Genomic DNA, 15,190 nt, shown 5'->3' with positions numbered 1-15,190 from the left:
AATCCGTGGTTGTTGTCAGCCAAAAGAGCCTATTTCAGCTTACAAAGACTGTTCCGCTCGAAACGTCTCACCATAGGGTCAAAGCTCTTACTGTACAAGACTATGATCTTGCCTGTCCTCATGTATTCCTCGGAAACTTCGGAGTTCATAGCAAGAAAAATTGCGAACTCTTGGCCGCTTTCGAGAGAAGAATCCTCGGAAGAATTTTCGGTCCCCTACATGAGGATGGACGATTCCGTAGCCTACACAATGACCAAATCTATGAGCGATACCTTGACCGTCCGGTTGTGGATAAAATCCGGCTCAATAGGTTACGGTGGGCGGGTCACTTAATCCGTATGGATGAGGATGATCCAGCCCGGAAAGTCTATAAGGGCAATATCTATGGTAGGAAAAGAAGACGAGGCAGACCCTGCCTAAGATGGAGCGATGACGTAGGTCAGGACACCAGACAGCTTTTAGGGATATCGAATTGGTGGACCTCGGCGCAAAACCGGGATGTCTGGAGCTCCTTATTAAGGCAGGCCTAGACCGGATGCCGGCTGTTGCGCCGTTGATGACGATGATGAGCTATTGCTGTCAAAAGATGAGTCTGTAACATGTGAATGAGGTTAGCATGTGATTAAGCTATGTGACAAGTTGCACGTGAACTTGCTACGTAGTACAATGAAAGCAGCTGGATCGAAAAACGTTTTTCTGCGTGGACATAAAATGATCGGAAAGAAATAAAGTTGACTTAGTAGGTTGAAGTGGGACGAAAATTGATAAAGCTTAAGTTAACTTTATCGACGGCACGGCGTCAGCCTCTCAATCTCGTTGGTCTGAGTTCGAATCTCAGTCATCATGGGTGCTTGTTTCCGTCTTGCGTTTTTCTCTGGGTGTAATGATAGTGAAACCGAAGCACCGTCCGACTGTGTGGATGCCTTGTACTCCTCTAAGAAGTGAACAGAAAATACTATTATAACATGATCGAATGAGGTAGAAGTTTATCTTGATATCGTTCGGCGAAGTTCGATTAAGTTTGGAAAGTAATACTCAAATGGCAGTATTTGAAATGTGGAGTCCTAAGGCAAAGTTAACCTAGAAGTTTTATTATGGATGCTTCCCCGTTAACTTGGAGTCGTAATGTATTCCTAAGTACTTGACTGTTTGTGCCAGTTGGATTTCCGCCCCTGCTGAGGTGGGTAGCGTATAGCTGCCCCACCTGACGTTCCTAGTGAACATAACTATTATAGTAACAAGAGCCAGAACAGTGGAGACAGAACCCCTCCCTGTGGGCAGCCCCTGAGACATTCTGCTTCAATAGACTTCTGGCCGACCGATATGTGGATTTTTCTCCACTGTAGCATGTGAACGATCCAACTGATTAGCAGTCGTTCGATTCCATGCTGTCTTGTCGCATCATAAATTGCCGCGAATGAGGCATAATTGAAGGCACCTTCGATGTCCATGAATGCGCCTAAAGCGTATTCTTTTTCGGGCATCGCCTTTTCAATTTTTGCCGTAAGTTCATGGAGTGCTGTCTCCGTGGATTTGCCTTTCTGGTAGGCGTGTTGCCTAAGGTGAAGTGGCCACTTAGGAATGTTTGTATCCCTTATGAACCGATCTAGTAGTCTTTCTAGTCCTTTTAGCAGAAAGAACGTTAGGCTGATCGGTCGAAAGCTTTTTGCGTCGGTGTAGGTGGGTTTTCCTGGTTTGGGAATGAACAACACCTTCACATCCCGCCATTTAATTGGAATATAAGCGTGTGCTAGGTATGCACGATGTATATTCCGAATGTGTAGACCCAGGGCATCCATTCCCTCTATTACTAGCGTAGGGATGATGCCATCCGAACCTGCAGACTTGTATCTATGGAGCGAGTTAAATACCCATTTCACTCGCTCCAGTGATACTACTTTGCATGCCAGATTCCAGTCTCTCGGTTGAGGGCTATATGCACCTGTTGGCCCCGAGATTAGATTTTGGATGCTGCCTGGGAAGTGCACTTCAAGCAAATGGTTTGCCGTTTCTTCATCGCTTTCTGTGTACTTCCAATTCTGTAAACGTAAATAACCCAGTTTCTGGCTACGTTCTTTGACCAAAATCCGCTTCAGCTTTAAGGGGGCCATCCCGTGTGTCGGGTTGGAGAAATCGATTTTTTTTTGCATGAATTGTATCTATATATAGTGAAGAATATGTGGGCAAAGGGATTTTCAGAAATTACAGTGCTAAACAGGTAAGGAGTTTGCAGCCGCGACTAGAGTACTCGATGAGAAAGAGCATCGAATCTTTTTTTACCTGTTAGTTTTTTACCTGAGCCTTATAAATTTGAACACAGGTATAAATATAAAAAGATGAAAAACCAATCAATTGTCTAAACTTATTTGTTGTTTGGAATAAAAAGGATAATCCAGTCCAGAGTGAGCACTGAAAGGCTTTCAAGTTATACTCAGTTATACTTTGTTGTAAGTATTGTGCTGTTTGTGTGTTCAGTGATTTTTTTAAATGGATCGTACGAAGGAGGATCACTTTAACGTTCAACGTCATGCTCGCACTAGAAAACGAGTATTTCATGGGAATTCATATTTATCAGAGAAGAAAAAGGGCTTCGCATCAACATCAGCAAAGAAACTTTTAGCAAGCATGAACATGGATGTTCCAATTGCGACAAGTTTTGTATATTGTATATTGGATTTTGCTGGAGGGTTTTCCTGTATTTCTGCAAATTTCTGCAAATAATGAAATATACGTAGTTGTAAAAAAGGAATGCGTAGGACATGTCGAGAAAAGAATGGGAACGCGGCTTAGAAATGCAAAGAAGAATCACAAAGGCATTGGTACTGATAAGGTTATTAATGACCTCACTAAATTTTTTGGGCTAGCTATTCGTCGACACGCAAATTCGATAGAAGGAATGAAGCAAGAAATTTGGGCAGCTTTCTTGCATAAACGTTCTGTAGACGAAAATCCTCAGCATCAAAATTGTCCAGCAGGCAAGGACAGTTGGTGCAAATGGCGCAAAGCGGAAGCTAAAGGAGAACTGGATAGTTTCCACCACGGGAAGGCACGTTTGACTGAAGAACCAATCTACGAAGATTTGTCACGAGATGATCTCTTGAACAGATGTTTAGGAGCAGAGACCCAGAATAACAATCAGTCGTTAAATGCATTGATCTGGATTTTCGCTCCTAAACACCTTCATTCTGGGGCCAAGATCGTAGAAATTGCCACTTTTCTGGCTGTAATTATTTTCAATGAAGGATTCAATGGCATTCTCAAAATCCTAATGACAATGGGATGTCAAGTTGGTCACATATGTTAGGTTTATGTCGACCGCCGTAATGTAGCGCGAATTTGGCGGTCCGAACGACGATCAACTGACCTCGCTAAAAGAGCCAGAATTGAATCCAGAGAGCAACAATCGGGCTTACAAGACTTTTTTGAAGAATCGGAGGGTGCTCTCTATGAACCAGGTATAGCAGATTAATGGTGAGTTAAAATTTTACTGTTGATAATCACATTTAAATTTTCAAATGCGTTTTTCTCGAAACTGCATCTTGAAAATCGGCTGCCACCATAGCTCAAAATCTATCCAACCAAATTCTTTGAAATTTTCACGACTTCTTTAATACATATTTCTACGGTCCGCAAACTAGGATAATTGCAATCGGACGGGTCGTTTTTTTTATTCATAAAAAAGCCGTAAAAAAACACCAAAATCTAAAAAATAAAGTTTAAAAGCCAGCCAAAAATTTACCTTTTAATATCTAATTATCCTAATTTGCGGACCGTGGAATATTGTCCACATTGAAATGCCGTTTAGTTTTTTTTCATCAGATGAACACAGCGCCCTCCAGCGTGGCAGCAGAAAAACACCTTTTTTTGGAAATGGGTGCGTAAATTGACACGTATTCCACAAACTAGCTACGATATCAAGCTGAAAATTTATCACATATACTAGAGATATCAGTAAACATATGGTGAAAAAATCACGTTTCTATCTTTATCCAGTCTTCCAAAATATTTTTTCAAAAAAAGGCAAAAAAAACGGCCTTCACACGGGATAACCCCTTAAGGTTGCCTCAAGAGAGTTAGTCTCTTTGCAAAAGCGTCTCCAAAACGATCGTTTAGCCGATCTTATGCTCTTCTTTAGAGCCTTCTGTGCCTCTTTATAGCGATTCCAGCTAGTGCCTGATTCACCCTTCAGAGCACGATTGAGGAGCATCCTTGTCGTTCTAATCTGTTTTGCCTGCAGGCATTGGTCTGGATTGAAATTTATGAAACAGCTTCTCAACACACTTTGCTCAACCTCAAATGTTATGCGCGGCGGTGCAATGGCCGAGTTGGTTGAGTGTTAGTTTCTCCATCTCGTTGACCCGGATCCGAATTTGGCTTAATCATTGATGTTTGTGCTCATATTTGTTTTGCTGAATAAAGAACATTTTTCAAACATTCATGAATGGCATGAACGGCAATTGGTAGGGTAGCCACACCTTTACGAATGTCTGCTCATCTGTTGATTTCGTAAACCAACCTAACCACGTTCTCACTTTTGGACGTATGACTTCTCTATCATGTGACTGGCTCCTTAGTTCATCCTGGGGATTGCTAGTCCTTTGCCTTGTATCCTTTGAACATTATCTATTAAGGATTTCTGTTATACCCCTTGGCGATATTCCCTTTATTCACACACCAATGCATTGAGCGCAGGTCAGTTAGTGACGCTTTAGTTGAATCTCCATAAATAATGTGTTTAAAGTGCATTTTTAGTGAGATCTATTGTCAGAGATCCCAGGCCACTTATCCAATGCTCACTTCCCTATGCATCAGGCACAAGAGTTCAAAAAAATTTGAAACTTGGAACCGACTCGAAAGACATAAGGTTGCCGCGAAAATATCTTTTGATAAGTCTGAGCATAAGAAGCATTTTTAAAGAGCATCCCCCCTGAGAGATCATTGATCCCCCGTATTTGTGTAATTGTGCGCTAGGGACGCCTTCTTCTTTGCACTAAGGAAAGATCTTAATCAGATAGAACGTTCGGCATTCCCCCATTCGCTCGGTATTAACTAAAATTCTGCTGCAAAGTTTCATACAAATCGATCACGTCGAGCCGACCCCGCTTGTGAACGAGACAAAGGCTGAAGAAAAAGAAAGAGTGGTAATCGCCGTTTCCCATCATCATCCGAATATCGAGGAAAACACAAATTGCTTAAATGTAATTGATTCTTTGAATGATGTAAACGCACAGCAATCCCGGCTTAACGAATGACAAATTGGAGTAAAGCACTGCCACCCACTGAATTGTCAAGCTTACTGATGCTGCCTTATAAAGGATTGCATGATTTTTTAATGATTAGTATACCCAAAGCAATACGCTATTCAAAGGCCTTTTTCAAGAGTTTCCATATTAAACCCAAGGACAAAACAAACAATTTCAAGATATGTCCTCCGCTTATTTTTGATCCTCATAGTGACGAATGTCCTAGCCATCTGAATACAAAATGTTGATGGTGCTATCGACACTATCGTAACGAGTAGATGAGGATCATTTATTCAGTCATAAATGTTTCCGATTATAATTCATAAGGACGAAATAACGACTTCCACAGTATGAGTATGAGTGCGTTGCAAAAATCATTTGTGCCACATTTCGTGATTGGACTACAGCAAAAAAAACGGCAATATCCACATTTTCAACGCATGTGACCTGAATCTATCTATTCAATATTAGATACGACCGGTTGAATCGGCATTTTTAACAGAGAGCATGGTGGCACTGATAACTACTTTACCTTCTTGTCCTTATAATTAGACAACGTCAGGGAGCTCCTCCAAATCGATCCAAAAACCATGCATAATTAATCTGGACAATTTCGAACCCACATAGAACAAAAGAGGATAAATCCTCCGCACACCGGAATAAGGATGAACAGCTATCCTGTTCCCAATGACCATATGGATTACATTTCCAAGTAAAACGTTTGTAAGGGATGTCCTGTCATTAAATATTAAATTTGAATTTGGGTTTGTAGGTCTGCAATGTAATAGTTGCTCGAAACGGACCAGGAAAAGGATTCCAAGTAGAGGAGGGGCAAGGACCTGGAGAGTTAACGTGCATATTTACTGGTTGATTCCACTGAAATGAGGTCCGATAGAGCATGACTTTTAATTTAGGCGAAAAGTGGGACAACCGCAAATAATTGGTTCATAAATAATGAAGACAGCGGTCCTATTGGGTTCACAGAGTTTTGTTGATATTCTATAAAATTAAAACAAAAAAAACTTAGATCAAAAATACCAAATTATCACAGACCAGGATCAATCAATCAAGGACTATAACGACTAGTGAGGGATGGACAGTTTGGATTAACAGGGATAATAATAATCTTCAAAACTACTCACCGTACAGCAACCCTCACCGACGTATCCTTATCATCGCCATCGCTCGATAGCTTCCTCTCGTAACCAATGCTGCTAACGCTAACCACATTATTCTCTTCAATCACCACCGATGATGAATTCATCATCTGAAGTTGATCTGCTGTTGTTATGGCCGTCGTTGAGTTCTCCTCAATTGAGGCATCCATCTTGACGGCAACGACGTCAACAACGGCTGCAATATTGTAGACGACAGCGTGACTTGAAGAAAATTACTTTTTCCCTTTTGCAATCAGAGGAAAAAATGCAATTTTCCACGTACTGTTCGCCACTTTTACGGGGCGGTTGTATGCAGATTATTCTGAGTTGCTAGTGCTCCAATTAGCCGTACTTCCTTTTGTTCGGTCTTCAGTGCTGACGAATGTCTTGTGGATTTTCATGTAAACGAAGCGTATCGGATGCAAAACCGCAACACTTTAATCTTAAGATGATTTTTTGCTTAGATGGTTGTATGGTTTGCTTGATATCCGTTCTATTTTTATACTTTTTAATCGATGTTTTGCTAAGATTGCTCCTTTTCTTATTTTGATCTTAGGATAATTATAATAATGTTATTTTACGGCTGAAGTTTCAAAACCGTTTATGGTGCGAATAGGCTGATCCAGGCTGATAGCTTGACACCTGGAAATAGAATGGAAAGAGAAAAAGGTTTATTAGGAGTGGAAAATCATGAATATATGTATAAAGTATGTCAACAAGCAGTACACTCGGTGCCAACCAACCGCAAGGACCTCCCGGAGCGAGGCGACAGACGGACTAGCGGCTTCCAGCCTGGAATCCACTGCCGTCAAACTAGGTGTAGCGAGTACCAGACATAGTATTCCTAACCCGAAACCCTCAACGCCGGGGATCCCTCGAAAGTGAAAACCGACAAGAACGTCGGTCGCCGGAAACCGGCCAAGAAACGAAGGTTCACTGGTGTCCTGCTCAAGAGCCACTACCAGAAGGCCATACATATTCTCAGCAAGATTGCTAAGAATAAGGAGGCCGGTACTGTCGACGAGCGGGATGAAAAAGACCTCGCTAAATACCAGGCGATTGCTAAGGAATACAAGAGCAAACGCCTGGCAGACGAGCAGAAGTCAAAGCCCATCGCTCTGAAACGCAACCGATCTCAAGACGAGGGCGAGCAAGATAAGAAGCGGAGCAGAATGGGCAAGAGCTCAGACACTAAGCAACATCCGAACAAAATTGCGCAGCAACAGTCAACCGACGGGCCACGAAACTCTTCCACGACCTGGTCAGGAGCCACTTACGTGTGGCGCTGGTGGATAGTATAATAATTCTGCGAGCGATAAACTAGCGCCGGAGGTGTGGACCAGTGTTGAAGCCAGGCTGTCGGGAATGGTCTTTGAGCATCTCCTGGACACTGAAGGCAAACACGCGGCTTTGATTTCTCTCAGGTAGTCCGTGGGTTCCACGTTATCGCTTGCGTGGACCAGTTCTCTAGGAACCTTCTCGATTAGTGCGTCATTAAGATCAGCCACGTCTGCGAGGGTGTAAAGCTCAAGGTCATCCCTTACGACGAGATTCCCAGGAGACCGGTCGCTCCAATCTGGTTGCCGAAGATTCATTCGCATGGATTCAAAACCCCGGGATTCCCATGGACGACTGGGTTGTTAAGCAGGAGGAGCAACCTCAAACAGCCAACCTTTACTACTCCGTATAAACGAATATTCCCTGGAGGCACTGAAAAAGGCCGACTATAAAGTGCGCTCTGCAAAATCGGACGACGACTTAAATCCAATCAACGCCGCCAACGAGCTGTTGGAGGAAATGACGATCGACGGTCCGCCGGGGACTGATGAACCCCCAGCAGCACTCGGAGCGCACCTCGGTTAATCTGCTTGTCTTCCTCTTAGAGGAAAACATCGACATTGCACTAATACAGGAGCCCTGGGTCGGAGGCGACCGAACCATTAAAGGACTCCAAAGCAAATATTTTAATTTATTCCACAGCACAGGAGACGCTGATCAGAGTAGACCTAGAGCATGTATTCTCGTGAGGAAGAGTCTGCACGTTTTTCTGTGCCCGGACCTGAGTTCCAACAACCTAGTCGTGGTCAAGCTGGAGCAGGCGGGGACAGAGAACATGTATATTTCCTCGGCATGCATGGCTCACGACCGGTCAGCTCCACCATAAGAACTACAATATTTGACGAACACCATAGCAACAAAGAAAGCCAACCTATTGATAGGCTGGGGCAGCTCGGAAATCAACGAGAGAGATGAGTCACTCTTTGATTTTATTATTACTTGAAACCTATCTGTCTGTAATAGGGGCAATACACCAACCTTCCATTTCCCCTGCTTGGAAAACTAGGACGGTTGGGAGAAGGGTCTTGTTATCACTCTAATAACCGACAATGAGATTCTTAGGGTGAAGGACTGGAGAATCTCTGACCAGAGATCCTTCTCTGATCACAGTTGAATACTTTTCAGTCTAGATCTCGCCGCAGAGGTCTCCAAACCTTTCGGAGACCGCAGGAGAATCGACTGGAGAAAGTTTGGTCAAATAATTAAGAACAAACTCTCCGGTGCGCAAATCAGTAGTATTAGATTAGCACGACAGACGCACTGGAGTCAAAGGTAGGGGCCCCGGGAAAGGCATCCGCCTTTAAAGTCTCGCGCCCTACTAACTACAGCTAAAAGACCCTGCCACCGTGGCGGACTGAAGATCTCTCCAACCTCAGGAAGGTGACCAGAGAAATCTTCAACATCTGCTATAGGCAAAAATACTGGCTGCCATACAAGAACTGCCTGAAGAAGTACAAGTCGGCCATCAGGACCGCCAATTGGCGGTCTTGGTTGGACTATTGTCAGAATATCGAAAGCACCAGTGAATCCGCGAGGATCAGTAAGATTCTGTCCAAGGAACATAAGAGCCCATCCTTTCCTGGACGGAATCTTCTAGCGAAACCTTGGAGTTGCTGGTTCAAACCCACTTTCCCGCCAGCGAGGAGGACTGTGAGTCAGAACCTTCCTTGGAGGGTTTGCAGCCATTCCAGCTGTGCGAAACGATTTAAATCGGTAATAAACGAGGATAAGATCAGCTGGGCTATAAACAGCTTCTCCGCATATAAATCTCCAGGCCCAGATGACATAATGCCAGCCATCATACAGAAGCAGCAGGAAGGGTTGTGCCGTGGCTTGTTGAGATTTACCGGTGCCACATCTCTTTAGGATACGTACCACAGTCCTGGAGACACGCACGAGTGAAGCAGGCAGGCGCGGTCATGAGTCCGCGAAGGACTTTCGACCAATCAGCCTGACCTCTTTCGTGCTGAAGAACCTAGAGCGCGTCCTGGACATTCACTGAAGGACGATTATGGAGAAAACGCCTTTCTCTAAGTCCCAGCATGCTTATCTCAAAGGAAAATCCACAAAAACCGCCCTCCACGAGGTAATTGGCACGGTTGAGCGGTCACTACAGTACAAGCAGTATACCATAGCTGCCTTCTTGAATATAGAGGGACCTTAGTTAGCAGTTAGTACCAACGCCATCAAGGAAGCCTTGACCGGTATTGGATTGGAGGGGTATCTCACGCATTGGATTATATCCATGCTAAGTACCAGGACATCTTCTAGGCTGGTGGGGCAGTGCAGAGACGCGCTGAACTGTCTGAGCGACACGCTCAAGATCACCATCCTCTGGGTTCCCGGGTATAGAAACATAGAGGGGAATGAGCGGACGGACAGATTGGCCAGGCGAGGCTCTGCTCTTGACAGTCCTTCAGTGAATACAGTGGGTGTTCACCTGGCGACTGTCGGGGGCAGAGTCTACTCGCACTACTTAGCAGCCGCGGGCCTAAGATGGCGAACGCTTACGAGCTGTGCCAAGTTAAGGAGAATTTGACCCGCTTATAACATAGGCTGATCACGAGAGTTCCTGGTTTGCACGGGGCACTGGCTCATAGGGGACTATGCCGCTAGGCTCGGCATACCCTACAATTCGCATTGCCGAAGCAGCGGATAAGGAAGGGAAACCCTTATGCACTTTCTCTGCGATTGCCACGGACACTGGGTAAACTATTCTTTGGGGACCTCAGAGAAATTTCTAGTTGCAGGGCGAGAGAGCTGCTTTCTCTGAAAGCTACGGGCTGGCTCTGAAGATCCGAGCCGGCTAGACTCTGCCTCCCTGCCCCCATAACAGCGGTCACGGTCTTAGGAGTTTGTCGTATCAAAACGGGCTCCTCGGAACGACCACTGATACCTACCCTACCCATGTCAACAATACAAAAAGAAGCGTATGTTCTTCTATGTAAAGAGAATATGGCAAAAAATCCGCCCATGTTCCCAGTATATGTTACCCTCGGCAGAAGATGGATCAACGAATTTGTATTAAATTTGATATGAACTATGGAATGAAGCGCGATAATCAGAATGGTAGAAAGGAGACACTGTGCCGAGGACGAAAATAATGCAAGCCAGTTGTTTTAGGTTTCAGCGAGATTAATAAATTTTACAATATTTCAGGATATAATTTTTTGTTTAAGTATTGAGGGAGTCCTAATTCCGCCATCCACTTGATAGTGGACCCCATCCCCAATTGAGGAGCAACTTACTCCCACTATATATAGTCACGAATCTCTCTGATCAATCAAATTCAAAGAAACAATCGGCGGTTTCGTCCAGCGCCTACGCAAATCAACAGACGCTACCTCATGCCCACGACATGTTCGACATTTATATAAAGGGGCGAACAAATTGCAGTAACCATTTCGGTTACGCTACTCCCAGAAGAGGAGAGCTGGATCCCTTAAGTCAGAATGGCTGTACGCCAGCGCAGCATCTCAGGGGGTAGGTGAGGAAAGAGCACGGCGTACGCAGGTTCGCGTAGGCAGCGGATGAAGTAGACTAAGAAAATGAACCTCTTTATCATCCGCTCCTACTGCGAAATAACGACGGGAAAAGATAAAACATCCTACCGCACGTTGTTGCACCAGAGACTCGTCTAGTTTCCCCCAGCAGCAAGTCGCAGACCAGTACCGTTTTATTGCTCGCAGTGACACAATCCCGGCCATCATCAGGAAGCCTGTTCGACTTGAGATCATAAGGAAACTGGTGAGCAATGGGAATGAAGGAGGCAGAGGCAGCGGATAGACCAGGTATTCCCAAGCTCCATGTATCTCCAGCAACCCCGAGAATTCTATCTCAAATCTCGACTGGGGGGGGGGGGGGGGACTCATTATGGCACGATATTGCTAGAGCGACTCAAATCAGCACTAGCAATGGCAGCAGAGTGGTGAACAACAAAGTTCAGGGGGTTTACCGGAACGGAACTTGGTTTGAAATCTGGACACACTAAAGCAGAAACTTCCTGTCGTATGCAATTGGTTACGACGGTATGGCAAGTCACTCCGGAGGTATCCAGCATGCAAAGTGTGCGAGGAACTAGCGGAACTTTTTCAGGTCACTCAACAAGTCCCAACAAAGCGTGCAGATAGTACCGTTTACGATGACGGAAGCAAAAGAATATTATAGTGGACCGCCAAGCACACTGAACATGCTGAATGAATCACCGCTGATGACACCCGCTGGGCATGAATGATGTTACTAAAGAAGAGGTTCGACAAGCCAAAACAGTTTGAAGAACTGGACCGGTGCTGGGCTGAATCGCTGGTCGCAAACGGTGAAAATGAAACGAGGTTGATGTATGCCGGTACTATGTAAGTTATCGGCCACGATTGATACACGCCCTCAATGAAAATGACCCGGATCAAAGACTGCAGTGCTGTGAGCTCATCAAAAATCAGTTGACTGTCGATCCTATATTGTCTTCGAGTATCCTATGGCCCGACGAGGCTCAGTTTAAGTTATCAGGATACGTGAATCGTGATAACTTCCTGTATTGGGACTTAATCCGCATCTCACGTTGGAACAGCACCTAAACCATCCGGGATTGACTATGTCGGGTGGAATTTCGAAAAATGGTGTTTAAGGCCCTTATTTCTTTGACGGGAATGTCAACGCTTACAGCTACCTGGAGATGCTGCAAGATTACTTTCTCCCAGGAATACAGCAGCTTCTAAGTTTTGATGAACTGTAGTTCCAGCAAAACCAGTAGTGGCTCGATTGAATAGCATGGTGACTTCCAAATCCAGGCTATGATCGAAACACATTTCTACAAATATCTAGGAATTCTGCAAAGAACCCAAGCTCGAGTTGGTGCTCTGAAGAATGTTCTGCCGTCTGGATTCCTACGACGTATAAACTGGTACTGAAATCGTATCCCTCGGGGGAAATAAAATAAACGCATTAAATGTATTCGCTATCCCTTCAATAGCTTTAACCGGAAAACGTCTAGCGGCGGATACCGACTACTATGTCCAATTTCCAAATACATCGTACAAATTCTGCCGTGGACCGGACGAACCTGCCTGATAGCATCGGAGGCAAGGGCGCGATTGGCGTTGCGGTACAACATCATCGCCGAGTCGACTCACTACGCGCTTATTTTTACAGCAAAGGTGAGGTACTTGTTTGTAAGGCAAATTGCAGACAGACTGCACTTAACTTGAAGGATCGATTTTTCAACCCCTTAACTGGGGTGAAGTCAGACCAAGAGAGGATCGACGAATGGAAGTCGAAAGCAATGTACGATAAACACATGAAATGTCTCTGGCAGCCATCTGTCGATTTGCATTTGCCGAACAGATTGCTGAGACGGACGGATTTATGTGTGGCAACGTTTTGAATGACCAAATATGTTCGCCACCCGAACTTATAAAAAGCTCATAATGAGGGTAGGGTGGAAAACGATCAGTGCAGAATGTGTGGTTTGACGTTAGAAACACACAACACACAAAGCGCTCCAATATTCTACCTTCATTAATGATGCACCCTTTCACTTTCTTCTGTACAACATGCTTATCTCCAATGCAAATAAAATTGGTAAGAGCCATCCTTTTAATAAAAAATACAGCTTTACCCAATTTTCCCGACAAAGCTGTCACTGAAGCCAATAAAAGGTAAGTTCTGGTAAGTTTCCCAACCATTCTGCCCATAAACCCAAGCGAAGCTTGGCGACATTCCCAAGAAAGCCGTCGTAAAATTTATCGGGCTTATTGGGCATATTCTAGGTGATCCTTAAAGCTTACTTTGACAGCGTTCATTACCTCCATAAATTTGATAGATAAACTTGAACTGACCGTGTATGCCCATAAATTTTTGCTTTGGCAGTGTTTCTATATCCACGATTTGTGACCGCTTTCATTTCATCTGCCAAGTTACTTTTCTAGCAAAAATTTCACCGATTCGGCTCTCATTATTGCTGAAATTGAATGTTTTGACGAAACAGTTACGGACAGGTAATCTGCTGTCAACAACCGTGACCTCTTTTAAGACTGTAATCACAAACACTTGCTGTCTTCACATTTCACAGCGAAGAACCTAATATCGAACATAGTTGACGATCCAACTATGATGATATGCTATCTGGATCCGTCACTCATCCTGTAACAACTCTTCCTGACCAAGTTGGTAGAATTGAATATTTTTTAAGCATCCACTGTCAATAGGGTTCCATACTTACTAGAACTCGCCGAAGATTCGTACGTTTACAATCTTACTCATTGAACAGTGAAATTCCGCAACCCCTTTTCGCGCGCCACGATTATAGAGCACTCTCTTCTTCGTCATCCCCATCGTGGTCTCCATGCCCAGTTCCAAAGCTTTATTAAATATGGTACGAACCCACTGTTGTCTTCAAGACTTCAACATATTACCACATTCCGTCCTCGATAGCTAAAGGTATCGCTCGTCCCACTTGGTAGTTACTACATAATGAAGGCTTACATTGCAAAAACCCGACGAAAAGTGAATCCTGGGCAAGCCTACCTACAGAGATGCCAAAAGTTTCAGAACGATCAGCCTTACTTCCCTGGACCTGGAAGATCTGGAAATGTTCCGAAAAAGGCCCACAATAAAAGCAAGGAACGAAAAGACAAATTACACATACATTTCTCACCAAAAACCTCCTTTTAGCTAGAGTTGCTCTTCTCAGCTCTGTTCAATAGCTTCGATACCCCATTTATAGTGAGGATCGCCAAAACCCGTAAAGAAGCCATCAAGTTCGACTCTGTGAGTGAGCAATTCAATTTAACTTCTAGAGGTCATGGTGGTAACGTACACTCATTTATTTTCACGGTAACCCGGAATGGAGATTTCAAAAAATAAAAGGATAATAGTGAGTACCAATTATTTTCTTCCCGAGTCCGGATTTTCCCCCTAATTGCCACCCCAGGTCTGAGTTTTCTCATAGGAACATCGTGTCAAAGTAAGCCATTCATCATAAGAGTTCGGGGCCGAAAAAAGGTCATTAAGTTCTCCTAATATGTCCTGCATTTTCAGCTTCTTCTTCTGTGTATTTCCTCCAGCGGTATTAATTGTTTAGCCCCTTGATCAACTGATTCCAAAGAAAACAACGCAACTGCTAAAAGGCACACAGACCTAGAACTTTCTTGCTTTTGACCGCACCCCTTTCAATTTTCCTTCTAGTTGAAGTCCACCGACATAGAAGTATCTACAAAGCAAAAAACTGACTTCAGGGGAGCAGTGTCAGCACATGAAAAGAAAGAAAGAAGATACTAAGGTATTAATCAGGTCGTGTAAACCTCAAACAATCAAGCCATCCATCAAGTCAGTCTACATCAAAACTGCCAGCTAATCCTAGTGTCAGCAACAGACTGATTGCAGTCCCAGTTGAGGTCAGAGCACTGCAAAACTGTGCAACTTTCCAGAAACCACAAACTCAGCAGTACAACCTCT

At 44.1% G+C, this 15,190-nt stretch overlaps 1 protein-coding gene across 5 annotated transcripts in view; it reads right to left on the bottom strand.

The window, feature by feature from the left end:
* LOC119652225 (kinesin-like protein KIF21A) overlaps positions 1-15,190 on the bottom strand; it is a 195,176-nt gene that overhangs the window by 154,381 nt on the left and 25,605 nt on the right. For all 5 annotated transcript variants that reach the window (XR_005249520.1, XM_038056180.1, XM_038056179.1 and 2 more), the window contains exon 2: positions 6,386-7,042. Coding sequence is in view for 4 of the 5 variants with exons in the window: in XM_038056180.1 (XP_037912108.1) it covers positions 6,386-6,570 (185 nt within the window). In the remaining variant the exon portion in view is untranslated. The remainder of the gene's footprint in view (positions 1-6,385; positions 7,043-15,190) is intronic.

Source organism: Hermetia illucens, chromosome 3 (assembly GCF_905115235.1).
Source record: "Hermetia illucens chromosome 3, iHerIll2.2.curated.20191125, whole genome shotgun sequence".
NCBI lineage: Eukaryota > Metazoa > Arthropoda > Insecta > Diptera > Stratiomyidae > Hermetia > Hermetia illucens.
The sequence above is the reverse complement of the archived record's forward strand: the minus strand, read 5'-3'. Positions and strand labels throughout refer to the sequence as shown.